Raw genomic sequence first — 27,795 nt, 5'->3', positions numbered from 1 at the left:
AATTTATTCAGTTTCCTTTAATCTCTGGTTTAGTTCCCTTACTTCATTTTGGCCTGGAAGCCAGGATATCAAAACTCTCTTTGTTGCAGAATTAGCATGGAGGTTGTACGGAGTTCTGAATTTTTAAAATTTTTCTGTATTCTTTTGAAAGTTCTCCTGTCAAATTTAGAACTTTGTGATACAAAGAAAAGACAGCTGTAAAAGTAACTAATCAATTTCTTCATAGGAATATCATTTTCAGATGGTTTGGTTTTGAATCCAAGGGAAATTACACTTTTCTTCTTTTGTCAATTAATATATTTAATAGGAACTTTCATTAATTAACATGTATCAAGAAAAGCTGGTATCTTTCCATAGAGCTAAATAAATCCTGTTGTGTGAGATACTGGTAATAGAGCTAAGGCTTATGTTTTTGGAAAGTTTTATAGGGAATTAGAGATATGAAAACGTTAAAAAAAAAATCATTCCTCAGCAAGCATATGCTTTTTTTTCCTAATAAAACTTTAAAAAAATAATAAATAACCTAAATATGCTAATTTCCACTAAACTCTCTCATGTCCAACTTTCATATTTAATCACCATAGGAGACAGTATCACCGACAGAGTCAGTTAGCATTATTCTAACATCAGTTTGATCAACTAGCAGCTCACCAAATAGGACTCATTACCCCCAAAATAGGGACCTGACTAATGTGTAGTGATGTAATTTATAAAGGAACTCCTTAAAAGAGTTCAGAAGTAATACAATTCTTATTAGAAAAGCATTAACCATCTTATGCCTGGGTTTATATAATTAACAACTGTAAAACCACATGAACTATTCAGGCTATTTTCTATCCATTTCCAACAACCAGATGTTTGGAAATATGTATACAAAATATTTAGAGGATTGACTGACAACGTAAGCGTCTGTCATGACATTTGTCATGGTGTGAACACAGCTGCTGAGCAGTGTACTTTTGGTACTGCTTCACTCATCTTCCTATAAAGTAGGTAATCTAGAAGATTAAAAAGGAAAAAAAAAACACTTTCAAGAAAATCCATGTCATACTCAATTAAGATCTATTCATTAGTGAACATTTTTATTCAGATTATTTTACTGTCTGTACTTCAAAGGGATCTTGAGCTCACTAGCTATAAAAGTGTTCCATTTTGAAGTCGAGAGTGGAAAAAAAGAATCTGTGTTTGTGACCCTAGATTCATTGCTTCTCCCTGTCCCCATTAATGACCTCACTGTCTTTACTGACTTTGTCAACCTCTGCCTCACACATGAATTCCCCCATCCTTAACAGGGGAACCCCTCCCCCTTCCTGCTGTCTGACTAAGAATGCACAGCATAGTCTATCACCATGGCGAAGAGTTCAGGCCGACTGGCTTTATGCAAGATACAGTCTCGCAGTGCCTTCATTTCTTCATCAGTGAAATGAGGATAATAGGATCTGGCTCATAGCCTTACAGGAGGCTCAGTGGAAGGTGACTAACAAAGTACCTAGCACATACTAGGCAGAATCGTTAATGGTTTTAAGTGTTCCTGAAGTATAGAGTTAAATGTTGTAGTTCTTTCTTATTTAAAGTAGTTATGAGCCCAGCCCACCCGTGCCCCACACCTACGACTTTACTCTGCTCACTGAGCTCATTTCCACACCTACTGACTCAGATTGCTTACTTAGTCCATCCCATGTCTCCTACATCAATTTTTGTGTAGGCCACAGATTTTCGCATTTAATTATATTTTATCGTAAATGAATGCAGACATGACATTGCTTTCCCAACTAGATTGCAGTTTGGACTTTGGATGTACTTTACCCTATTATCCTTTCTAAAAGTATCTTAATGTTTACCTTCATTCCTCTACTCAACAAATATCTGTATTTATTGTCCATTATGTGTAGGCCTCTGGAATATACAGAAATGACCAAATAAACAAAGTCTCTGGATCTTACTTTTAGCAGGGAGAGAAAGAAAATAATCAATCAAGTAAATAGGAAATATGTCGAAGGGGAGTGTTGAGAACAGTTTTTGCTATTTAATACATTAGATAATTCAGTGAAAGGACCAACAGAAGATAGAGAACAAATGATGCAGAACGCTGATGAAGAGATTTCCAAGTGGAAGTAACATAAAATGCTAACTTCCTGAGGCAAGAGCATGCATGGCGTGTTGGAAGTGCACCTAGAGGACCCCTGTCTAGAGCAAAGCAAGGAGTGGTAGCCATTCCAGTCAGAAAAGCATCAAGGGGACAGATTACATAGGACCATTGGTCACTATTGGGAATTGAGTATTCCTTATGAGTGAAATGGGAAGGCTTGGAGTTGTTAATGATCTGAGTTACACTCTAAAATGTGTATTCTGTTTTTGATGGGGAGAATGGACCTGTCTACAGGCTTCAAGGGCAGAGGTTAGAGAATCTCTGGCAATTACAATAACCCAAATATAACAATAATTTGTTCTACATTCACATCCTGTTCTGTGCGATGGCTATTCACGAATATACTTTGTCATCCTTGCTAAATTATAAATTCCATATGGGACAGGATTACAAGAGATTTATATTTTTAGGCATTAGAATTCTTAAACCAAGAAGAAAGTTTTTGGTTCCCAAAGAGTTCAAAACTAAATTATCAGCACGTCCCATCCTTCTTCTCTCCCCGCTCCCGTGTCCTAATTACCTTCCTTCTTCCTAGATTCCTTCTTAATACAGATACACATATCAGACAGTATCTCTTTATATTGTAAAGGAAGACGAAATAGGGTGAATGTAGAGCTAGAGAGGTGGAAAACATAGTGCTTATTCTCAAGGAATCACATGTGTGTGTTTGGCCTATTTGATATATATGTATATATTTTTAATATATAATCACCTCATTATTGATCTTACTACTACCTATATTCTATATAAGTATCTTATGATTCTAATGAAATAGAATGCCATGCTTCAGCCTTACTATTCCCAATTTGTAAAATTCCGTATGTGGTAATTTGAGTTATTTAAGTGCTAACTCAGTAGTGTAATTTGAGAATAATTCTATAGCAATCCAAGACAGTAATACAAAAACAACAAAAAAGTGAAATCACATGGTTCTCTGCTTTTTCTGTCTGACTTGTTTCGCTCAGCATTACTCTCTCAAGATCCATCCATGTTGTCACAAATGTTCCTATATCATCTTTTCTCACTGCCGAATAGTATTCCATTGTGTATATGTACCACAACTTCTTTATCCATTCATCTATCGAAGGACATTTTGGTTGTTTCCATGTCTTGGCCACCGTAAACAAAGCTGCAATGAACATTGGCGCACACGTGTCTTTATCTCTAAATGTTTTCAGATTTTTGGGTAGATACCCAGGAGAGGGATTGCTGGGTCATACGGCAATTCTATTCGTAATTCTTTGAGGAACCTCCACACTGCCTTCCATAACGGCTGCACCAGTCTGCATTCCCACCAACAGTGTATGAGGGTTCCTTTTTCTCCACAGCCTCTCCAACATTTGTTACTATTTGTCTTGTTGATGATAGCCATTCTGACTGGGGTGAGGTGATATCTCATATGTGGTATATAAACCAAAACAACAAAAGAACAAGACAAACAAATGAGAAACAGAAACTCATAGACACGGACAATAGTTTAGTGGTTGCCAGAGGGTATATGGTGATGGAAGAACTGACTCTGGGTGATGAACACACAATGGGATTTATAGATGATGTAATACAGAATTGTACACCTGAAATCTATGTAATTTTACTAACAATTGTCACCCCAATAAATTTAATTAAAAAAAAAAAAAAGTGAAAAACAGTGATTTTTTTTTTTTTCTGAGTCTCATTCAAGGGTCTTTTTCATGCATATCTTGTAAAACTTTGGGACCAGTAACAATTATGAAATATCCTTATCTGACCCAAGGAGACATTAAGGGCTTTTTTCATTTTCACAGTGCAGAAGTTAACTTTATTCTCCTGTGATGGTCCTTGACATGCAGAACAGAGGAACAGTGCGTATGATAAGATTAGGAGTTCTAACTCAAATTGGATCTATGAAAGCTCTAGTGTCTAAGGCTAGTTAATCTCTATGGTGCTCTAATACCCCCCAAATAAAGGAAAAGTTGCTGCTGTCTCTAGGGAAAGGGAAATGGCAGACAGAGTGTTCAAAATCAGACTTTCATGGTAAAATATCCATTAATAATTAATTTTCTGCTTTCTGTAAAATAGGACAGGTTAAGTAGTTGGTCACATTCAGTAAATAAGAAATTACTTGCAGTAATTTCTGCAACATTCTAATCATCTTCCCATTTCTGAAACCTGTTTTCAAAGTCTTTGATTTACATTATGGTAGAAAGGATACTGAATGTAGAAATATAAGACTTGATTATAAATTCCACTTTGCCACTCACTAACAGTGTGGCTTGGGCAAGTCACATAACCTAAACCTTCCTGCTATTTTCTAGTGATGAATTTTCTACTGATTTCAGAGCAGTCCATACCCCCACAGGGTTGTTATGAGCACCAGATAGGATAATGTGTGAAGGTCATGAATGCAGAGGTCACACCATAAACACTTGATGAATCCAGATAGTAAATACAAACATTGGAATTATCAGTCCTACTAGTGGTATTTCAGTGTTCTATCCTCTACCAGTACAAATGTGATCTTGAGAAATGGGCAGTATGCCTCCTCTATCTTCTTTCTTCATAGTATTAAGCATAACAATACACTATAATTGTTCAATTTTGTCATTAAAGTGGGTTTTATTTTCTTCATTAAATATATCAGGAAAAGCTTTTCAATTAACAATGACCTTTATCACTTCTACTAGTTTAGATTCTGTTGACGGTGAAACTGACTGCAAATTAGATTCTGCAGTGTACCTTGTTTCTTATTTTTTCACCCACTGATTAGTTTCATACAGTTGGCAGCAGCCTACCCTGTTGCATTCAGCTTGCAATTTTGTAGCAATCTCAAACACTGTGTTCAATCCCCCAAGGTGTTCTGTGGAAATGCTGTCAAACTATTTCCATGTACAATGTGCCTATGTGTATTTTCATTCTGTAGCTGTGCTTTGTACTCATTTGAGAGAACCAGTCTTTAATTTGTATCAGAACTTTTCCAAGATGAAACAGAATTCCAGGCCTCAGCAAAATCACTGACATATGACCACAGCCCTTCTGTTTAAATTTTGATGTGCCAGACTTCTATTAGATCCAAATATATATTTTTGAATCTCGTTATAGAATACAACTTTGAATAAATGGCTTCAAATTTGACCTTAAATTCTACTAATTGTCATCACGATTGCCATCATCATCTGGCGCCAGTTTACCTTTCCAGTTTCATGTCTCATCCCTCCCCTGTGCTTTTTTGTACTTCCTTGAAATGCCTGATTCTCTCTCTCACCTTTCCCTGGTGTTGCTCACATATAGCAACTCTGTCTAGAATGTTATGTCTTCCACTCCTCACCTCTTTATCTCAGGCATTTCCTATTTCAGAAAGCCTTTTCTATACCTCAACACCCTTTCTGAGTCAAATAACCCTGTTTTGTCTCTCATGAAACTTTAGCCTGATTTAATACAAATAGTTTTCTTAATGTATAGTATTAACTGCATTGTTTGGTTGTCTTCCTTACTAGACTAAGTTTTGGAGAGCAAGGGCAATACTTTTTGAATCTATAAATAGAAGCTTCATAAATGTTTATTGGATAAATGAATGCTTCCTGGAAAAACTGTTGGTCAGTGTATTGAAAAGGCAGTGAGAATTTGCTACTAGAAGTATTATATTAAAATAGCTCCATTTAATTACAACAGCAATATTATCAGTAAAATGCAATTTACAGTTTCAGTGTACCAGCTTACCACTCTGCAAATGCAGGCAATTTAAAAAATAAACACATATATGATACTATTCTATGCTTTCTGCATCTGGTACATTATATTCAGAATTCGGTTAGGTTGAACCAGACTGACTCATAGACCTTTCTTACTTCTTCTAATTTCAAAGAAAGCAATGCGTTTCAATGTTTAAAATTATTTGAACTAATTTAACCGTATTTAAAGATGTACTTGATGACAAGATGTACTTGTCATCTTTACAGAATGGAAAAGGATTTTGACTGGGTTTGAATTAAAGTGCACACACACACACACTTAAGAAAAACTGTATGCAGGTATTATTTCACATTTGTATTGGGAATGGAAGATGTACTATGTTGTTCATGTTTCCTGTGTTTATGTCTGATGTTTCCATTTGATGAAGTGCTATAATTCAGCATATGGAAATACAGTCAGAACAAAGATAATGTCTCTCATTTTCATTTTGATTAATGGTGTCCTGTCTCTGGTAATTTGTAGGTGTTATTTGGAAGATGGAGCTTCAAAGGGTGCCTGGCTGAACCGGTCAAGTATTATTTTTGCGGGAGGTGATAAGTGGTCAGTGGATCCTCGCGTTTCAATTTCAACATTGAATAAAAGGGACTACAGCCTCCAGATACAGAATGTAGATGTAACAGATGATGGCCCATACACGTGTTCTGTTCAGACTCAACATACACCGAGAACAATGCAGGTGCATCTCACTGTGCAAGGTATGCGTTTCCATAACTGCTATATCGAAACTGCTGTACTGAAGGACTATGATTAGAAATGTTCAATATTTAGATATCAAAATGACTCAGAAGTAACTGACAATGTTGAAAGATGTGTTGTCATTGTCTCCAGGGATTTATGTTCCTAGATTCCATTAAGTGTAATGGCTATTATAGTCATACGAATCCCCACTTACCAAGATCAAAAATTATCCATTAACACCACATTATAATTTTTTTTTTGGTCTGTGATTCACTTTATATTTTCCTTTGAGTCACCCCTTCAATAAATCTTTGAGAACCCATGATTGATACATTAAAATAAATATTTGATAACCTGTGATGGATACATTAAAATATCAGAACTTTTTGACATATGGATAGTAACTCTTTAAAAGTAATCCTCCAGCTTTCCAATACTCTGTTTCAATCCAACTTCAGTTTCCTTTGATTCAAGTCACAATGAAAAGAAGCAGCCTTCTAGAAATACTTTATTTAAATATAGAGTAATTGAAAAAATATGGTACACAATTCTTTATACTTTGACATACTTATAGTAGATCATAAATCATGCTAACTAACTTACAGTCTCTAAATACAAACAGAATCATCAAATTATATTATTTTTCTTGCACACTAAAATGTAAGGGCACATTTATCCTGAACACAAATACTTTTCAAGAAAAATGCAATTATAATGCTAATAGAATGGAAAATGTATATTTTTACTCTTTTACATTATTACCTCATGCTTTTTAGATTAATCATGTGTTGGTTGCATAGAAATATGCTGTAGAACTCAAAATGACATTGCAGCATTTCTAAGTAAAATTAATAACAAATTATATGATAATGTGGTGCCAGTGAATACATGTTTTATTCCTAACAGGGATGTTGAGTAAGCAAGTTATTTGTATCATCTCTGAGTTTACCCTTCAAATAATTAACAATAAGTATTAATTTAGGTACATGGTTTACATCTAGAAAAGATTGTTAATCTATAATTGTATTAACTGAGCTTTATTTCCTTACATAAAGGTTAACCTGAATTCAATCACAGTTTCAATTATAAATACATATTTTAACTTTGTGATAAAGATTAAATTTATTAAACAATTAAATCTAAGGAGAAAATATATAAATTAAAGAATGAATCAGTAAGTTTCCTCAATGGTTTTTCTTATTACAGATCATTGTAGGCTGTATAATGTCCCTTCTTTAAAAGCATATGAGAATATAGTAGTTTTCACCAAAGTCCATCTTTATTCAGAAATTATCCAGAGGTTGCAGAGGTCAGAAGTTTGTCCATCTTCAAAAACTGACATGAGATTACAAATCGCCAACAGATTTCTTCTGTTATCCTGGCCTAATTCTATTTTCTTGTTTGGTCCAGTGCCCTTTGACTTGAGTTTCTAACTCAGAGACTACAAAGATTTTTATTATATAAGGGCAAGTGCACTAGGACAATAGTATATTTGAGTGACTTGACATACAGTCTTTTTGCTTCTTCTAGGTTTAAAGGATGTGTTCTGGACACTAAATATATGCCTCTTTCCTTTTTTTCATTTTCTTATTCTATGGTAGGCCTATATTTTTAAACCAGACTATGGATATATAATCCCTGCCCAGGCACATATTTAATTTCCAGAGGCTTTCTTTATAGCTTTAATTACATAGATTGTTTGATACTGCACATTTTAAAGCGGTTACATGCCTTACTCTGGCACTCTTTTTTGCTGGCCATCTGATGATGGTGAACTTTTGAGTACCATTTCAGGAAGTCCATTTTAGGAAAGCACTTATTGGACATTTTGTCAGTATAATATTTTGTTCCTCTAGAAAAAGAAAATGTCTCTTATTCTTTTGAAAGTGTGTAGATGGGTCAAATTAAAAGCTAATAATTTTAGCATATTTACGAACATAATTACTGACTAGAAGTTGATTGACATGTGAGCAGTTTTCCAATTACGTTAATAAAGTTCAGGGAATACATTAATAGGCTTGTCAGTCAATTCAAGAACTAAATAAATGTCATAAAAAGTCAACCCCACTTAAGCTACATTTCCTCGCAATGAATGAAAATAAACTAATGTGCTCATCTTTTCAGTCTCTAAATTTGTTAGGTTGTTTCATGCTCAGGTATATTTGAAGAGTTTTGTTCTTTGCCCAACAATTTGTTAAGCCTTTATTCACCAAGATAAAGAAACTTAGCAAGTGAAAGAAGACTATTAATCACTGATGTCAAAAAAACACTGGCTGGTAAAAACAAAGCTCATCTTTAATTGTTGCAACTATGTACTCAAGGGAGCTACTTAAAAATGAAATCATTTTAGAAAGGAGATAATAAAAGGGATATCTTGCCACTGCAGACATTGGTCATGGGAAATTTGTTTGTGCTATTGATTTCTTAGAGCTGTTAATATTAATGAATGGAGCAAGGAGGGAGAAAAAACACTGGACTGGGTGTTGGAAAACCTGGATTCCAACCCTGATGTTTTTCCTCAGGAAATGGGTAATTATCAAGCCTCTTTAAATTCTAGTTTTTGATTTTCTCATTTGGAAGATGAGAACTCAGACCAGAAGACCTTAGGGTCCATGCCATTCAAAACCAAAAAATCAGATGACCCAAAAAAAAAAAAAAAAAAATCCATTGTGGTTATCTGCTTTTGATTTGAAAGGGAAAAAGTAATTTAAGATTTAAAAAAAAAGAAAAATATTTCATAACATTTCTATAACACTTGCAAACTAATCTTTTATGCAGAAGCACCTAGTATATACTCTGTAAGTACGCTTTATTAATCTCCATGTTTTTCTTTCACCAACTGAGTAGAACAATGCATGTAGTAATGGAGTTTAAAGAATGTGGTGAATTGGAGTTCTGCTTCAAGGGGGTGGAAATTGACTAATAGATTCAGTGAAAAATTTGCCTATATATAATATAATGCTGATGAATCAAATTATCTAATTGTTCAGTGTTTCAAGTCATGTGGTCCCGCATTTACTAAGAGCAGTCTTTTTCGTCCGTGAGTATAAAAAAATGTACAAGGCTAGAGTACTTATTATGAAGCCAGACATTACTATTACTATACTGTAATGATAGGAAACATGAAAGGTAAATGCTGTCCACTTAAATATATGATGGGGATGGTTTCTACTTTGAGTCCATGTTTAAAGTCTAAGTTGTATACAGCACAAAATAGACACTGATAGATGTTGTATAACTAAATATATGCACAACAGCTTCAGTCAACACCTTGATTGCGGCCTTGTGAGACTATGAACAGAGGACCCAGCTGAGACGTCCCTGCACTGAAACTGAGATAATAAATATATGTTGTTTTAACACACACACACGTACACACGCAATATATATAGAATATTCACCACGCAACTTGTATGCTTCCAGGGTGATATACTCTTAAGTTTTCTCTAGGAAGAGTAGAAGGAGATTTGAGAAGCACATAACTCTATGAGCAAAATAACTTCTCAAGGGTATTTAACTTCCCTATTCTGATTTTCTCAGGGTCTGTGATGTACCTAGAATATTTGTGATAGATGGGGTGCTACACTTCTCTTTTCAAGAGGGCTTATGGAGTGTCCTCAGTAGACAGCATTTAGTGGTCAACTCTGTCAAAGAAGCCTTAGCTCTACAGGGACATGTTGCCCAAAGTCAGCCTCTGCCTAGAGCAGGGGTGTCCAAACTTTTTTCAACGTTTTTCACCAAGGGCCATATGCGGTAAAATACACAAACAGCCGGGCCACTCACTCGAGGTGAAGTACGTATTGCCTCACCTGGTTTATTTAAGTAAACTAAGTATATTTTTCGAATTTGCTGCGGGCCAATTAACAATGGATTTTGGGCCGCAGTTGGCCCGCGGCCCACTGTTTGGACACCCCTGGCCTACAGCAACCAACATGTGATGACTGATTGAGGCAGGGAGTAGAAAGTCCTCTTCCTTTCAGCCCAGAGGAGGATAACTCTGACAGGCCATTTGGCTCCAGAGCAGCTGAGGCTGTTGAGCAGCATGTGCTGAGGATTAACTTCTTGCCTCGTTCAAATCCTATCTTCTTCTTCTTCTTCTTCTTCCTTCTCCAGGGATTTATCAGAAGAATATTCCATAATAAATATTCTGCACTGTAAACTCCATCTTCTTTCAGTGCCTGCTTCCCAAAGATTCTAAACTATGACAATGTTAGAGCCTTGCCTCTGACGTACTCTTTATTTTGAGAAAAACTTTGTAAAGTGGAAAGACAACACATTCAAACACCATTTACTTTTAACGTTCCATTTTATATCAGAAGGGATTTAAAGTGGCTTATAAAGAAGTATTTAGTGCACCAAGATAAATAGGAGAAATTCCAAGCAAACAAACTACAAGGTAAGAAGAGTGGGATGCAGTCAGAGGTGAAGTTAGAACATAAATCCGTGACACGATTCCTATATACTTTTAAAGCTTGGTAAAAAATTCAGTTCTAAGATTTCTAGCAGCCAACACAGAAAGAGAAACAGGGTTAGTTATTCATTTCATGATCGATAAGGTTAAAACTTATATTTCTTACTACCCTGATCCTGTTTACTCAGAATGGAGAAGTATTTGTACTGAGTCATCTCAGAATATCACTGCGAGCTGTAAGAAACATCTCAACAGTGAGTGTATAGTACTTACAGTACCCGTAAGATTACTTCTTATAATACCTTTCGATATAATAGGAACTGCAAGGAAGTTAAAAAAATTTAATTAAAAATCTAAAAATAAGTTTAGCAAGATGCTAGTTCAATAACAGGGAAATAGCTTTTTGATTATTGCTTAATCTAGGAGTAAATTGTCGAACCTATCCTTCCTGTGTCAAACCTCCACAAATATTATTTCTCTCAATAGGTCTTTGAATAGGAATTTAGGTACAAATATTTCAAAATTATATGTACCAATGAGCATCTGGACAGCTGTCATTCTATGTGGTTACAAATATAGAGTCATGTTCTTTAAAGACCAGCACATCTTAATCTAATGTTGACATCCTTTTGATGAATGCTAAAGCCTTAACAAGATATATCCTGGAGGAGGAAGACATCACACTTCTGCTCCAAATTGAGCTGAAGGGCAGTAACACAGCATCATAAGACATAGGTCTCCCTTCCTAAAGGGGAAAAAAAGCTATGATCAGAAAATCATGTCACAATACCACACACATTAGAAAATTCAAGCCGTTGTTCTGCAACAGGAAATATTTCAAACTTTTCAGAAAGCTACAACATGAAACCAAAGAAAAATTACCAGCACTAGGAAAAGTTTTACAGAGCCCATCGATGTCAAAATAGTCATTGCCTGGAAGCAATTAGGGCTCAGTACTAGGCCCTCAGAATAGCACCCTCTGTTTTTTCAATCTCTATTTATACCAGTGGGGACATTAAGATTATATTAGGTTGGTGCAAAAGTAATTGCTGCTTTTGCAATTTTTAACCTTTTAAACTGCAATTATTTTTGCACCAACCTAATATATAGGAACCGAATTTTGGATATGTTTTAAAACAAAGAAATGATAAAGACCCAGAACATGTATCCTTAATATTTTCAGCATGGAAACAAATAATAATCCACCTGAAATAAAAATGGTTCCTTAACTTAATGCTTTTACATCATCCCAACCAAATAATATTTAGCTTTCCGGAATGCAACTTCATAGTATACCTATAAGGTAAAATAAAAATAAAGTATATCTTTGTAATTATTATTTTGTTGAGTGATAACTGACATATAACATATTAGTTTCAGGTACAAAACATAATGATTTGATATGTGTATATAATGTGACATGGTTACCACAATAAGTCTAGTTAACCTCTATCACCATACAGTTACATTTTTTTCTTATGATGAGAAACTAAGATTTACTTTCTTTGCAACTATCAAACATACAGTACAGTATTAACTATAATTACCGTTGGTTTGAAACTGTTGGAGTTCCCCTGGTGAAATCTGAAACTGGCCTGAAATCTGAAACATGGAGGAAAAGGAAAGACTGAAGAAAGAGACAGGCAACTCCAGATTGGTAGGCAGCAGGTCCAACAAGCAAGAGAGGCTTGTCTTAGATGACTACAAGAGGAATAGATCTCCACACTGACCTGCCAGAATCTTAAAAGTTTATATAGAAGCTTTAATGGGGTTTAGTAATGTATACCGTTCAGATAGTGACCACAACACCTTAGTCTCAAGGCTGCATTCTTGTAACAGCTCCTAGTATGGAAACAGTGGGCAGAATGTACATTCCAAGGATGGGAGGGGTGAGGACGTTCAGAATGCCTGGGTCCAGCTTGAGGGTCAACCTGTCATCCCGTTGTCTAGATGACCTCCTCCAGCCATCACCATGCTGTGCATTACATCCCGATGACTTCTTTACTTTACAGCTGCAAGTTTGTACCTTTTCATTCCCTTCACCCATCCTTCCGCCCTTCCTCTCTGGCAAACACCAATCTGATCTTTGTATGCATGAGCTCAGTTTTTGTTTTAGGAAAAAATTAAGGAGACTATCTGCCAAAAATGACTTAGTTTTTATATGTTCCATATCTTTATTGCGTTAATTAGATAACAGACCAATTTCTAAGATCACCTTATGTGTGATGATACATACATATTATCTACTTATAAGGAAACATCATTTTCTCTCTAAAATTAGGTTAAAAGTGATATCAAATAATTGAGATAAAAGTTGCATGGGTAAATGTATACATACTCATTGTCATTCCCTCTGCAGGGATTTTCTACCAGTTCTGCCATAAGTAATTCTTTGCTTACCCCAATTCAATGGGAGCCAAAATATACTGAGCTCACACGGAGTCATTGATACTTGAATGCTGATCAGTGAGTCAAAGACCAACTGAGTAGATATAGGATGTAAATAAAGTTGAATGGTCCTTAGAGATTTTCCCCTCAATGATATAGTAACACTGAAACCCTAACCCTAACCCCCCCACCCACCCCAGTTCTCTATTTCTTTTAGCCTGAAATATCCAGATTTGCAATTTAGGAAGAAAGGTATATATAAGCATTTGGGAACATATGCCTTATTAATTAATAAGACTGTCATTGTGTTCTCCATGTGCTTTATTCAATAGGAAACATTTTATCTGTTGAAATATATGAGGTAGTATTATTGCAGTCCAGAAAGATAATGGTCTGGTATCTAAACAGTTTAGAACAATTATGCCTAACCTGGAAAAATAAGTCCTTCAGGTATCATTTGTTATCTAGACTTCAGGAAAACTTATCTCTTTGAAGATACCTTCACAAAGAAACTCAGGTTCACTTTTCTGGACTTACATAGGATACACTTTTATAGGCCATGAAGTATTTCATAATAATTTAAAAAATTAATGCACTTTTCAGGTCGGTATTTAGTTTACAGGTTTTTTGTTTGTTTATTTGTTTCCTCTCTTCCCACCCCCCCTCCACCCCGCCCCCAGACAGCCCAATCTAGCTAGAATCGCTGTGGTTATATGGCAGTGTGTATCAGGACAGATTCTAGGAAACTATTATCTCACTTTTATCTGTGAATATATTGACATTGATTAGATTACTGGTTTAGCTACTAGGGTCCATGAGAAATAGTGTTAATTGAACTAATTTTTAGTGAATTTCTCATTTGAATATTGGCAGTTCTTTCAGAATAAATATTTTTCCTCTAAATATTCTTGCCTTTTTAAATATATAGTGTTTAGAAAAAGTTATAGCCTATTATTTTTCTGTGATTGAGATAAAAGCAGTAGTAGAAAAAAAAGGTAGATTTCAATGAATACTATATTTCACTGACAAATATTTTTTTTCTTTAAGTATGGTGATCATATTTTTCTAACCAAAACTTTGTACATGAAGTTTTATATGTAGTCTAATACAAGATCTAATATTAGAACAGAACTGCACATCAAAACTACAAAAATCCATAATGTACTGCCTGCTATACACAGAGGAATTGAGTAAGTTGATGATATTTTCTTATAAACTTTCAATATGCTGTTATTTGAAAATGAGAGGTAGAAAAGAGCAAGAAAAATAATACAGATACCATATGCTATTGGCTTCCATCTGAGTCATCCCTTTACCCTATAGAGGGAACTTTCATGAAAACTACTGCTGAACTTTGTGAGTTGGTAAGAGCAAGGGGAATAATGTTGAAATTTAAATAAGCATCTTTGCTAACTACTGAATTGTGCCAGCGAGGAGGGTTCTACTTCAGTACCTCTGATCTACTCATGAGTTGGATGAGCTTTTAACGGGTGGCAGAAGGAGGGCAGTGGAACCAATGAGTTGTATAGTTTGTGGTCAGTGTTGTTGAGGAGAAATTCTGCCCTACTTTGTCCTTCCCTTCAAGTTTCACATTTTGGATCATGTTGGCAAATGTTAAATAAAAGGATATCTGAGGATGGAGTGTATCAGAAGAACAAAATTTATCACTCATTTTAAGACTGAGTAAAGCAGTATTTCTGGTTTTGGTAACATGACATTTCAAATAAATTTGAAAATATTTTAAAGTAATTAACCCTTTAAGCAAAATTTTCTGCCCTTTAAAAGTCCCTTCAATGATTAATGAATATTTAGAGTGGCTCTTGAAGTACATAGTATCTCAAAGCTTAGACTGATCACATTTTTATTTTCTTGGCAGTAATTTTGAGTTTTGTTTTGTGTGTTGCATTTCCAAATAGTTAAATTTGTTGCCTATCTTACAGTATCTTTACTTTTTCCAGAAACAAGGAAAATAACTGTGTGAGTAATACGTGTCAAATCCCAATGCAATGTACACTATCAGTATGAAAATCTCTCTGTAAGTAAAAGATTACCAAGCTTTAGCTGGTCTACTTATTTTCAGAAAGCCTACAAGTAAAATAAAAGTAAGGTGAAATAATTTGTCTTCTCCTTGGAAATCATTGCAATAAGATTTGATCTATAAAATTATTTTACTGTTTTCTTCCCCAAATTATGTGTATAGTTAAGAAATTGCTACCAAGGCAATTAAAATGTTGTGTTTTTATTAACTGAATTCCAAATGGCATGCCCCTTGTAAACTTTATGTAGGACAAAGATAAAATTTAGCAGAGGAGAAAATTTGAACCTGCTAATGATAGTTTATTTTATGATTTATAGCAGAACACTAAGAATGAATTATGTGTAGCGCCAAGAGGAAAATGGGCATAATTAAGACTGGTGGCAAAATTCAATTTACAGAATCAGAGTGATTGTACATATGTCCCGACATCTCTCTGCCCCACACCACTTCACTTCCCATTCCTTCAGCATCTTCTAGTTAGTTATCTAGGGAGAGCATAGAGAGAACAAGAAAGGTGTACCGAGCACCTGCACTTACCTGTCATAGCTTTCTAACCCAAAGTAGTAGGTTTGCATCAGACCAGTGATAATTAAACATTCTGCGGTCATGGACCCATTTGAAAATTTGATGAAACCTGTGGACCTGATCTCTTAAAAAATGTACATACCCTTAACGTTTCACAAACTTCATATGAATAGAATGTTCATACTCCTTAAGTCTATATGTAGACTCCAAATAAGAACTCCAGTGAACTTCTTGAGGGTAAGGACTAGGTCTTAATCCTTTTTGACTCCCACACATCCAGGAAAGTGCTTAACAAATGTTGGGGACTCAAGAGAGATTTATTGGCTATATATGTACATATTTCTTTTTCCTGGCTTCATGCCAGACACTTTGCTTAAGCTTTGACTTAATGTATTGACGCTATCTTTAGGGCATAACACTAGGAATGCTGACATAACAGGAAAAATTTTAAATTAAAAGGATTAGTTAGGCATTCTTAGGCTGCTTATTTTCATTTCAGGTCATAGCATCCTTATCCTCGGTTAATCCCCATGTTTTCGGAAATGCAGAATAGTGATTGCATGTTGTAGTGAAAAAAATAATAAATGGGATACCAACATTTTATGGGTTTTTTTTTCTCCTAGCAATGTCATTTTGAGGGGAAAGAAAAAGAATTTATATGGGACAGTGTTAGCTACAAAGATTAAAACCAAGGTTCCTAATGCCAAACCCAAATAAGGGGTTAATATTTTAAAAAGGCCAAAAGTAACACAATTAGATATTCCTCTCACGTATTTCACTCATTCTTTTAGGTTTTGATTTGAGCTAGTTGGTATGTGGACACATTTTTAAATTTCAGGTTGAAGACTTAACAAGGCACAGATTTCAGAGCTCTTTATCAGTGCAGAGTTAAGCGAGTCATATATATCTTTTTTCCCTCTGCTTATAACCCTTTCATTTAAAGATAGTCGATTTTAAAAGGACATCTAATATTAATTGAGTGTAAGTCAATTAATGCTTACATAGTTCACTTTAATTCAATTCCTACTCTGTGCAAATAACTTTGCTAAAAGTTGCACATGCATTCTTCCTTGTGGTAAGCAGAATAATGGTCCCCAAAGATGACCACATCCTAATCTCTGGAACATGTCGTGCGGGGCGGCCTGCAGGGTCTCTGGTCCCGCTTCCCACATAAGAATGCAGGATATGGTGAGGCCAAAATGCACACCCACGGAGCCACAGGTAGGGGAGTCATACCACTGTAGTCTCACTGGAAGCTGGGTTGGAGACACAGGAGGCAGGAGCCACAGAATCTGCAATCCTCACTGCGCTGCTTGCAGGCTCAGCCACCGTCTTCTTGCTAGCCCCATTTTCTGTTAGCATAGCCATAGCAGTTATATTAGTGGCCAATGGCTCACTGGTTACAGCTGACGCCAACTAGCCACAGCTGATGGCCGTCCAATCACAGTTGATGGCCATTTACTACCTGAGCCAGCACCTTTCCATGTGAGGCCGAGAGCCTGGAAACTGCACTCCTGGCTCTGTCCCAACACATGTGTATATGTTAAGTTATATGGCAAAGGGAGATTAAGATTGAAAATCACCTAATTTTAACAGTGTGGTATCATCTTGGATTATCCAGGTGCGCCCTATGAAATCACATGTGTGATTAATAGTGGAAGGGAAAGGCAGAAGATAATCAGAGGGAGACATGACTGTGGAAGTAGATCTGGGTGATGTAACGTCAAAAGGACTCAACCCACCATTGCTGGCTTTGAACATAAAGAAAAGGGATCGTGAGTCAAGGAATGTGGGTAGCCTCTAGAAGATGGAAATGGTAAGGAAATAAATTCTCTACCAGAAACTCCCGAAGGGAAAACATTCCTGGCCACACCTCAGTTTTCACTGAGAGAGCTTATATTGGACATCTAGCTGACAGAACTGTAAAATAAATTTGTGTTAAGCAACTAATTTTATAGTAATTTATGGCAGCAAATAGAAAACTAACACACACACACTCAAAGATAAAGTTATCTTCATACACACATAAGGCAGGGTTTTTCTCAACCTTAGTACTGTTGACATTTTGAACCATAGAATTTGTGTGTGTGTGTGTGTGTGTGTGTGTGTGTGTGTGTGTGTTAGAATGGGAAGAAATGTCCTGTGTATTGTAGAATGTTTAGGAGCCTCTCTGGCTGCTATAGATTGCGTGTTTGTGTTCCACCAACATACATATGTTGCAACCTAATCCCCAATGTGATGGTATTAGGAAGTGGGGTCTTTGGGAGGTGCTTAGGTCATGAGGGTGGAGTCCTTATCAATGGGATTAGTGCCCTTAGAAAACAGGCCCCCAGACATCTCTCCGCCTTTCTACCATGTGAGGTTGTAACAGTGAAAAATGGCAGTCTAAGAAGTAGGTCCTCACCAGACACAGAATCTGCAGGTGCCATGATCTTGGTCTTCCCAGGCCCCAGAGCTTTGCAAAATTAATGCTTGTTGTTTATAAACCACCCATGTATGATATTTTATGATAACAGAATGAATAATTTAAAACACTGCCCTCCGCACCGTAGACACCAGTAGCATTCTCTGCCTGTGACATCCCAAAATATCTCTAGACATTGCCAAGTGTCTACTGGGGTAAAAATCACTCCAGGGTGAGAACCTCTGAACTAGTAGAAAAGATAGACACATGCTTTAATCCTCAATGCATGGCAGGTTGTGACAGGCTCTTTGTAAGGATGGATCTTATCTTACTTCCCTACTCTTAGTGTATAGAACAAGGGCTGGCATGTAATTGGGGATAACACACATATTTAACAAGTGATAGGCAAAATGAATATTTAATAAGTGAGTCAAGTCCCTTAGAGTACAAGCTAGCCAATGACCAGATAAGATTATTTTGATTTATTTTTCTCATTTAATAATGGTTTGGGCTCTTTCTCTCTTTGAAACTAGTAATAATGGTGTTCTCCTAAATAGTTTAGTGTAGCATTGGCATTAGATTGACCTCAGATGACATCCAGCTCTGGTATTTATAAAGTATATGAACTTGGTTAAGTGTCTCTATCTCTTTAACACTCATTTTCACTTTCTGAGAAGTAAAAAATAATACTCAACTCTCTGGATTGCTGTGAAATTTTGAAAAGAACAATTAGATATAAGAGAAATTTCTCCTAGTGTCTGATTCAGTAGATGCTACCATTGTTCTTTTTCCTGTGAGCTAATAATGAACAGATAGATCCTTTCTCTCTCTGTTTGAAATACGATATAATTGAGATTTATTTCATTGATTCCAAGTGATTTTTATTTAAGAATATTGATAATATAGTTAATTGTAAAATATTAATAAAATTAATTTGTCTGCCTTCTTGTGGAAAAATTCCATGTGAAAAGATATAATACTTTTATACCAATGTTAAGGTTTTGAGCTACAATAATTGGGGGAAAAAATTCTACATTTTTTAAAAAATTAATCACTACCTAAAAGTGAAGAAAAGGTATGGTGGCAATCATTTTTGCCTATTTGATCTCAGAGCCATTCTTTATACCTCTTTTGCCATGCTTTATATCACGGGGCTGGCTGACCCCTGTGTTTGTGTTTCCAGGCTGGTATGCGTTGTGGTTTCTGGCAGGATTCCCCCAGTGGGAGACACTGGCCAGAGATCAGGGACAGGTGGAAGGGAGAGTCGGGCTACTTTCCCCTTCCTCATTGCCACAGGCAGTTTCTTCTGCAAAGCGTCTCTCCTCCTTTGCTCTCACTTCTGCTGGACAGCCCATTACCCCAACCGCACAGCTCACACGGGGCAGTCCCATGCTGTAGATCTAGTTCCTGATGAACAGTCATGATCTCTGGGCTCTGGTAATAATACCTGCGTGGAGGAATATTAGTGGCTACTTGTTAGGAATCTCTGAATTTTCTCACTTTCACATGCTTTGGCTTCCTAGCCCTTCATTACTCTATAAACAACTCCCTATACTAAATCCGTTTACTTGAAATACTTTGATTGGTTTCTATTTTCCTGACTGTATCCCTACTGATACAGATTTATTTCCTAAAATTTCAAGTGTTTCCTACTTGTAAATTCTCACAAGAGGTATGTTTTAAGTTCTATTTTCCATATAGGTAACCATTTTTTATAATGATAATTACCTCATTACATTCTGGAAAAAATATATATTTTATTCCTGAGTATAAAAAGCAAATTCAAAAACAAATTTTAAAATTAATTACACATATATTGGGATCTCAGATTTACTAAACTAATTATCAGAAAGTAAGATAAATTAGGGAGAAAAGATGAAAGTATGCATAATCATTAAATGCTGGCATTTATGTGAGCCTTGGGCTTCTCTTTATTAGCTTTTTGGGTGCAATTATCATTAACATTTCAGTCACATCTTTAATGAATATTAGAGTTCCATATACACAATGGCATGAGTGGAAATGGCAGTCTTTCATTATGCACACAGACTGTAACTTTAAGAAAAATAACATACAAACAGGCTGCAGAGTATGGCTGTATATATACCCTGGGAGCTAACAGCTGTCCAGCAATATTCTGGACCTCAATGTTTACAGCTGCACCTGTGCCTTGTGGGGAAACAAATGAAAAACAATTTGGGAATCTTCTCCAGTAAACCAGTTCCATGACTTTGGACACGAACTCTAATGCATTCTTTACGCATTTGTCTTGGGCTAAGCATTGTTCTAGGCGTTAGGAAAAGAAAGATCCAGAAAAAAGGATTAGCTTTTCCCTTCAAGGAGCTTACACACCAGTGGGTGCAGTACTGGCATGAGTCAAATCAGGGCACGGAAGTTAGATCTGGGCTAGAACAAATGTATATGCAGGGTATATATAAAGAAAGTGTTCCTCTTTTTATGGAGAGTCATAACCAGCTTTTGGAGAGAAGTACTTGGTAGAGAGAGGGGCTTGAGGTTTGATTACAGGCAGGAACCGATGGTTAGCTATAGGAAGCTGCTTGGAAGTTACTCTTAGTGTGCATAATAAATCATTCTGAGCTACATTGAGAAGCTACTTCACGATCCAGAAAGTGCCAAGTAAGCAGTTACAAGTATGATGTCACATTGCGTTGATCCATAAAGGCAAATGAAGGTCGGGGGATTGGCATTTTGGGAACAGGACCAGCTCTTCAGATTGGGGGAATGGCTTCATTAGAACATTGCCATAAGACGTCTTTTAGAAGCGGTGCTGACAGAGAAATGCTCAAATGTGCAGCTCCTGAGAGATCAAGATGCTGTTGGAGATTGCTTGAGCATGTGAGAAGCAATGGGACTCTTGGGGAGCAGCTGTGGGAAGCTGTAATGGCTGGGCTCCACTGCTGACTTGGAGTCATTCTTTGTTGAGAGGAGCAGCTGCAGAGAATTTAAGCGGGGAGCCCTGGGGAGGCACGGCTGGGAGCTTCCCCAGATGAAGAAGCTGTCACAGGAAGCAGCAGTTATAAGTGTCATCATGTGGAAACTTTAGAGTTATTCATCCAGCTCCACCAGCTTGGCAGTTGGCAATGGTGGAAACCCAGTCTTATATACAAAGAAATGATGAGCAATGGACATGATTGACAAAATATATTTGAGATTTTTAAATAACAGATTTCCTTAAAGTCTGGCACAGCCTTCCTTGACTGAGACGGTATGACTTGTTTGGCTTTTTTGTTTGTTGGTTGGTTTGTTTGTTCATTGAGAAACTTTTTAACCCTAAAGAATAGCTGTTACAATAGCCAAAACAAGGTAACATGCATGACTTTAAATGGAGGGATTTGTTACCTATAAAATCCATGAGAGTACATGTAAAAATTGGTACATTTTGATATTTTCCCCTGGGAAGAATGACTGTCATTTTTATCTTGTTCTCAAAGTTCTGACACTAAGAAAGGTTAAGACATTTTCATTAAAAAGCCAGAAAAGAAGATCAACCAGTAGAGAACTTGGTAACATCTATCAATTTATCCACAAAAGGCCTTGTTATTTAACTGATAAATTCTGTAATAACCATGTTGAGCACTACTTACCATTACTATGAGGCTGTCCTCTTGAAGTATTGTGTGAGATAATATACCTTTGAGCATTCAATTTGCTTCTTTTTGGACCAGGAGAGGCTCAGTTAAAATGGGGGGATAGAAACAGAATAATATATATTTAAAAACAATTGGGGGGGGGGTGAAACAAAATTATGATGTACGGGCTTGAGAAAGAAAATCTAGTTGGAAAAGTACTGTGGTAGTCTACACTTGAATGAGGCTCTGAGAACTAGTGTAGATACTATGGAAATCGAAGGAACAGTGTGGAGGTAGAGATGTTGAACCTGTGAATGGAGCACTTTAATTTTTAAATTCTAATGTATCTAATAACATTTTTGTTTTGTTGAAATCTTATAATGTTGCTGATTTCTGTCAAAATCACTCCATCCATAAAAATTCCATGTGGATTAAGCCACGTGGGAGTCAGTTACCCTTGCTTAATAGATACTTCATTGCTATGGGTTTTAATCGATAAACTTGACCTTCAATCTTTGCCTGTTATACAATCTGTTCTGAGCAAACAATGAAATGAAGTGAAGTGAGTCAGATTTTGAGTGTATTAGTGCATTGGGGTTTGAGTGACCGAGAATGAAATGTCAGAATAGCAGCACAAAGGACAAAACTAAAATTTTTAGGTTCTACATACTCATTTTTTTTTTTTTCAGTTGTAGGACACCATCCTCTCCTTTAAAATGAGCATGTTTAGCAGAAAATCTATGTGTATTTTTCAAAGTAATATAAATTTACCCTTGAAACTCCTGACCTCCTAAAGACTCTTGGAAATTGTTACTTTAAGTCTACTCTAGACAAGTAAAAATTGTTCTCCAAGGTATTTATTTAGCTAATGAAAACACCTTGCAGAGCATTTGAACAATTACTTCAAGGGAGAAAACATTCCATGGCTCATCCATCTCTCATGGAGAGTTGTCGGCTTTACATACCTTGAAGTGTTTAATCCCATCTCCAAAGGAGACACTGCCCCACTTTCTGAGACTTGGCGTGTGGTTGGGATTATGTGAGCCTTTTGAGCTTGCAGTTCACACAGCCCCCTTGTCTTTGACAGTATGATATGTTCCTCTTTGAACTTCACAGTACACAGCAGTGAGGTCTCCTGAAAGGCAACCTAACTTAATCTGCGCTTTCTGAAGTGTGGTTTGTTATCCTTTTTGGCTAATTCCAAAATATGGCATATGACTTACTATTTGCATTTGCATGTAGGTAAAAAAAAAAAATCAGTGCGGCCTTGTCAAGATCTAAGGGAGGGAATGTATAAGTTCCTAGAGGCTTTGAATTCATACGTCAGGCTTAAAATATGGGGCTAATGAAAGAGGAAGAGCCATATATTTCAGAAGCAAAATTATCTCCAGTTTGTTCCTCTGAGATAAGTGAAGGGGTCAGCCATCTGGTTCATCACCTTCTGGAAGAGTGGGAGTTATTTGTTCTACTTATTATTAAAATGTTATATTACTGTTCAAAGATAACTAAATATACCAGTTTGATTTAAAATGTTCCATAAATTTTCAGCTCTCTTTTTGTCCCACTGCAGTAGTTAACATTCCTTATCATGACCACAGTGATATTTATGAGTAGCCATAGGCACCAGTGCTGCACAATGCACTCTGCCACGTGTGGCCTCAGTCCTCTCTAATAACTACATAAAATCAAGAACACTGACACAGCTTGAGATGTAGAGGACATATGCTTACACATGAAATACTGAGAAGAAAGTGTTACGTCAACCTCTATCTTTCTCTCTTTCCCAGAATCCTACTGTCAATCACATATGCAAAAATTGCCCACCATGTAGAGTCCCATAGGACCCTTTGTTTGAGCCCAGACTGAAAACTTTGCATACGGCTGAATGAAACACTAGGCCTGTCATTTGGAATAGTCTGTCTACTATAAAGAATACTGTGTATTTGGGATTGAACAATCTCTGGGTTTTGGTATTTTTGACCTGATGGGTCTATATGTATTCTTTACATTTTCAGTGTTTCATCATGAATGAGTATTTTTTTTAAAGGATCTCCATGCCACCTGGAACTTTGTCACCAATTTGGCTGTTGCCATTCTGGTGGTTAGTTAATCAGGAAGAATAGAAGGCACTTTATTTCTAATATGACTCATTACACTTTTCACATTGTACTTTATTTGATTTTTTTAAATTATAAGAGTAATAAAGACTTATGGAACAGCAAATAGTATATATTAGGCTTTTAAATAAAGTATTAGCATTTGAAGCTCTCTCTCTCTAGAAATCAGTACAGCAACAATGGCAAGCAAACTTCTCACTGCTGCTTCCCCTACTTCAACAGCCCTGCCCCTCTTATTTTCTTTGTCCACCCTTACCGTATGGGTGTACTGAACATTTCACTGTCCCCTTAAAGAATCCTGGTGTTTCACATCTCTGTTGTTTTTTTTTCTTGAACCCCCTTCCTTCCCTTCAAGTGAAGTTAATCACCCTTTCTCTGAGTCTTCTTTGACCCTTTCCACCCTTCTATCATAGTCCATGAATGGTTACTATATCTGTGTTTAGGCTAAAATATAAACCACATAAGGACAGGCAATATGCTTTATTTATATTTAATAAATGTTTTCATTATGAGTTAATTTATTCAGGCATAACTGATATGAGTCAGCTAATAGAACCACGCTTTGGAGAGGAAATGGCATCTCCATAATTATGATATCATTACACGGGCTTATACAGTGGAAAGGGCTAACGTGTTCCACATCCTGCACAGCAAGAAGAATGATCTGAACCTGGGTCTTGGCTTTCCCACTTAGTACCTGTGTGAACTCAGGATTGAGACACTTAATCCATTTGGAGCCTTGTGGGTAATGAAACCTACATCATAGGATTCCTATAAGAATTAAAAGATGATTTTTCTTTTTTTAAATTTCAAAAGACAACTTTGTCCAGATAGGAACCTCTCAACCAATACAGAGAAGAGTTAGGCAGCAATTATTAAAATATACTCTGCCAGATGACTTAACATAGAATAGGACAGGAGCAGGGGAAGTTTGCACAGGGCCTGACATATCCTCACCCACACTTGCTCCCTCCTCTATCAAATGCACACCTCCACCCCCACCCCGCCCAGTCCCACCCCCACGCTGTTCTTCCCCATCATCCTGCACAGCAAGAAGACACTCAGACATGACCCAATTCTTCCAAAACTTGCTCCTAGCCATCTCAGGCTCCAGTGAGCTTTCCAGGAGAATCTATGGCAGTAGTAAAATCACAAGAGCAGGCTATTTTAGGGGTAGGCAGGTAAACCTGTTAGGGGCAGTGTCCTCAGAAGCCATGCAGGTCTTACCTTCTGGCCCAAGCAAGAGAATTCAGAGATGCTGACACTTCCTGTCAGGGCAGTAGGATAAAATTACTTTAAGAATTAAAAGATGTTAAGTACTAGACACAGTCAGTACTCAATAAATGATACTATTATTACTATTTGTAATTGAAGATTTGTATGTGTGTATATAGTCAGTTGCAAAGATCAGTGATTCATTTCAACTCCTCAGTTTCTCCTTTTGTTTGTCGCTGTAACTTCTTATTTAATAGATGTATCGAACAGCAACTATATAAATATTAGCTGCCTGTTTCTCTAACCTTCTTTTTTCTATTCCTTTTTATTTTTTTTTTGGAAGAGGCATAGCAGCACAACATAGAAAAATACATATGTCAAGCCTTTTTTCAGTTTTGTAATGACAAAAAGGCTTCTTGTCAAACCTAAATGTGTTCAAATGCCACAGAACCACTTTGTGTATTAGAAGTGACGAAATTTTTGCCAACCTTTTTTATTTTAGACCAATCATCTACCAGCCTGACAAATAAAACAATTAAAAATAGATTTCATTGTATGGCCTCTAACTTTTCTAATGACACACTAATTACAGAGCATATTGTTGTAAAAACTTTGGGTGTCAACTAAAGGAAGAGAAAATATATACTTAATCGCAGCCAAAACGACTTTTATTTAAAAAAATGGTTGTCATTACTGATAGCCAAAATAGGAACACAATAGCGAATAAATTCCCCAGTTAAATAGGTAATAAGAGGCACTGATTTTACAGTAAAATAATGTCAGCATGAATTTCTATGTGGAACTACTCAAAAGATAAGCAAAACTGTTTCCTTACTTTTTTGATATTATGACATAAATAAGAAATAAAAAGAAAGAGAGAGAGGTAAAGAGAGAAAGAGACTACACTAACTGTGGTAGTTTCCAACTCTTACCTCTCATCAGGAGGCTAAGCAAAAAATTATTCTCAAGGAAAAATCATGTCTTCTATAGGGATAAATATTGTAGTGCTGTAGTACTTGGCTATTTGCACCAAATTACGGAAAGAATAAACTAACACCCCTACATTTCTATAGAAAAGACAGAGGGGGCTTACATTTGGTAAATGGTAAATAGGAATGACAACACCAAGTGATAGCATCAAACCTAAAATCACATGAAAGATGGGATGGTTAGATGAATGGTAATAATTTAAAACATCTGATTTTTATTGCCTGGACCTGTACCATATCATCATCAGATGTCCTACACTCTTGAGAAGTTGCTAGGGGAGAAGGGGGCACAAAAGCACAGTATGTATAAAGAGCCTACACATTCATTTTTCATGAGTTTCCAAAAGTTCTGATTAATTGGGGAAAACTATATGCTTGTTTTGTTTGCTTGGTTTAGTGCCTTTTTTTGTTGTTGTTAATTTGTCAGATTATTTTATGAGTATTATTTTTATGTTGTCATGTCTCCTGAGAGGTAACCTACAGAAATGCTATGACTTTGTTGTCATGCTTTTGGAAATCCAGGAGCAAGTTTTATTTCCCATTTATCCATTCACAGCAGTGATATTGTGCCTCATTTACTGCTTCTGTGAAATATGGGTGGAAGAAAAGCACAAAAAGAATCAGGTTGATCATGCATTCATGTAATAATCACCTAAATTTGGATTGTTGAAATCAAGGATGGATGAAGTCTGTCTATGGTGACACTGGTCCCTGTGTCCTGTGTTCATCCCCTGCCCGTGTCTTCTTATGGGATCCAGGTAGGTTCAGAAAGAGTTGTGGGTTGGTTCAGAAAGAGTTAATTGTCACTCAGGTTTGATTTCTCAGTGTCATATCTTAGGTTGACCAGAAGCTGTGGTCTCAAGAGCCAGAAATATCCCACAATCTTCTCATATTGTTGAAATTAGAATGTCTTTGTTTCAAATTTAGCATTTGTTATGTTAATGGCAGAGGCTGTTGTTATTGTGATCAACTCTTCACAGAGAAGCTTATACCACTGAGGGATTAGAGACACGCTGGAAAAATATTTTTTGTCTTGCATACACCAAGGGGTATACTTAGTTATAAGTTTTTTTCTTTTTCCCTTTCCTTCAGAAGAAACACTTTGTGTTACTAGAGTTTACAACTATGTGTTAATGACTGTAAAATAATGAAATTCAGAAATGCCAGCTCTTTTTTTTTCCTTTTGTTTGTATGTGCCATCCATTCCTTTGTTATAAAAGATTAAAAAGTGCTGAACAACTAGAAAGAAAATAATTGGAAATGAAATCAGGGTAAAATGAATAGAAAAAAAAATTCTAATCAGTTGATGAAGGCCTGTCATTTGGCCCTGGGTCTTCTTTCAGTTTTAACATGTTGTCTCTTCCTTCAAAATCTAACCTCTAAGATTGAGAAATCTTAAAAATAAGAACAACATGGGCATATCACACAAAAAAATATGAGTTTAGAAGTGATAACATACAGGCTTCTTTTTTTCCTTGTCCATTCTTAACGAAGTGGAAAATGTAATGTAGAAACAGATTGCTTCCATATTTTAGTAAATATGTGAGGTTAGAAATATATGA

General features: G+C 36.3%; 1 protein-coding gene across 2 annotated transcripts in view; it reads left to right on the top strand.

Annotated features, from left to right (window-relative positions):
- NEGR1 (neuronal growth regulator 1) overlaps nucleotides 1-27,795 on the top strand; it is an 839,463-nt gene that overhangs the window by 339,191 nt on the left and 472,477 nt on the right. For both annotated transcript variants that reach the window (XM_074334947.1, XM_074334948.1), the window contains exon 2: nucleotides 6,341-6,573. In XM_074334947.1, the coding sequence (XP_074191048.1) occupies nucleotides 6,341-6,573 (233 nt within the window). The remainder of the gene's footprint in view (nucleotides 1-6,340; nucleotides 6,574-27,795) is intronic.

Source organism: Rhinolophus sinicus, linkage group LG06, assembly GCF_036562045.2.
Source record: "Rhinolophus sinicus isolate RSC01 linkage group LG06, ASM3656204v1, whole genome shotgun sequence".
NCBI lineage: Eukaryota > Metazoa > Chordata > Mammalia > Chiroptera > Rhinolophidae > Rhinolophus > Rhinolophus sinicus.
This window is presented reverse-complemented; position numbering and strand designations above follow the sequence as displayed.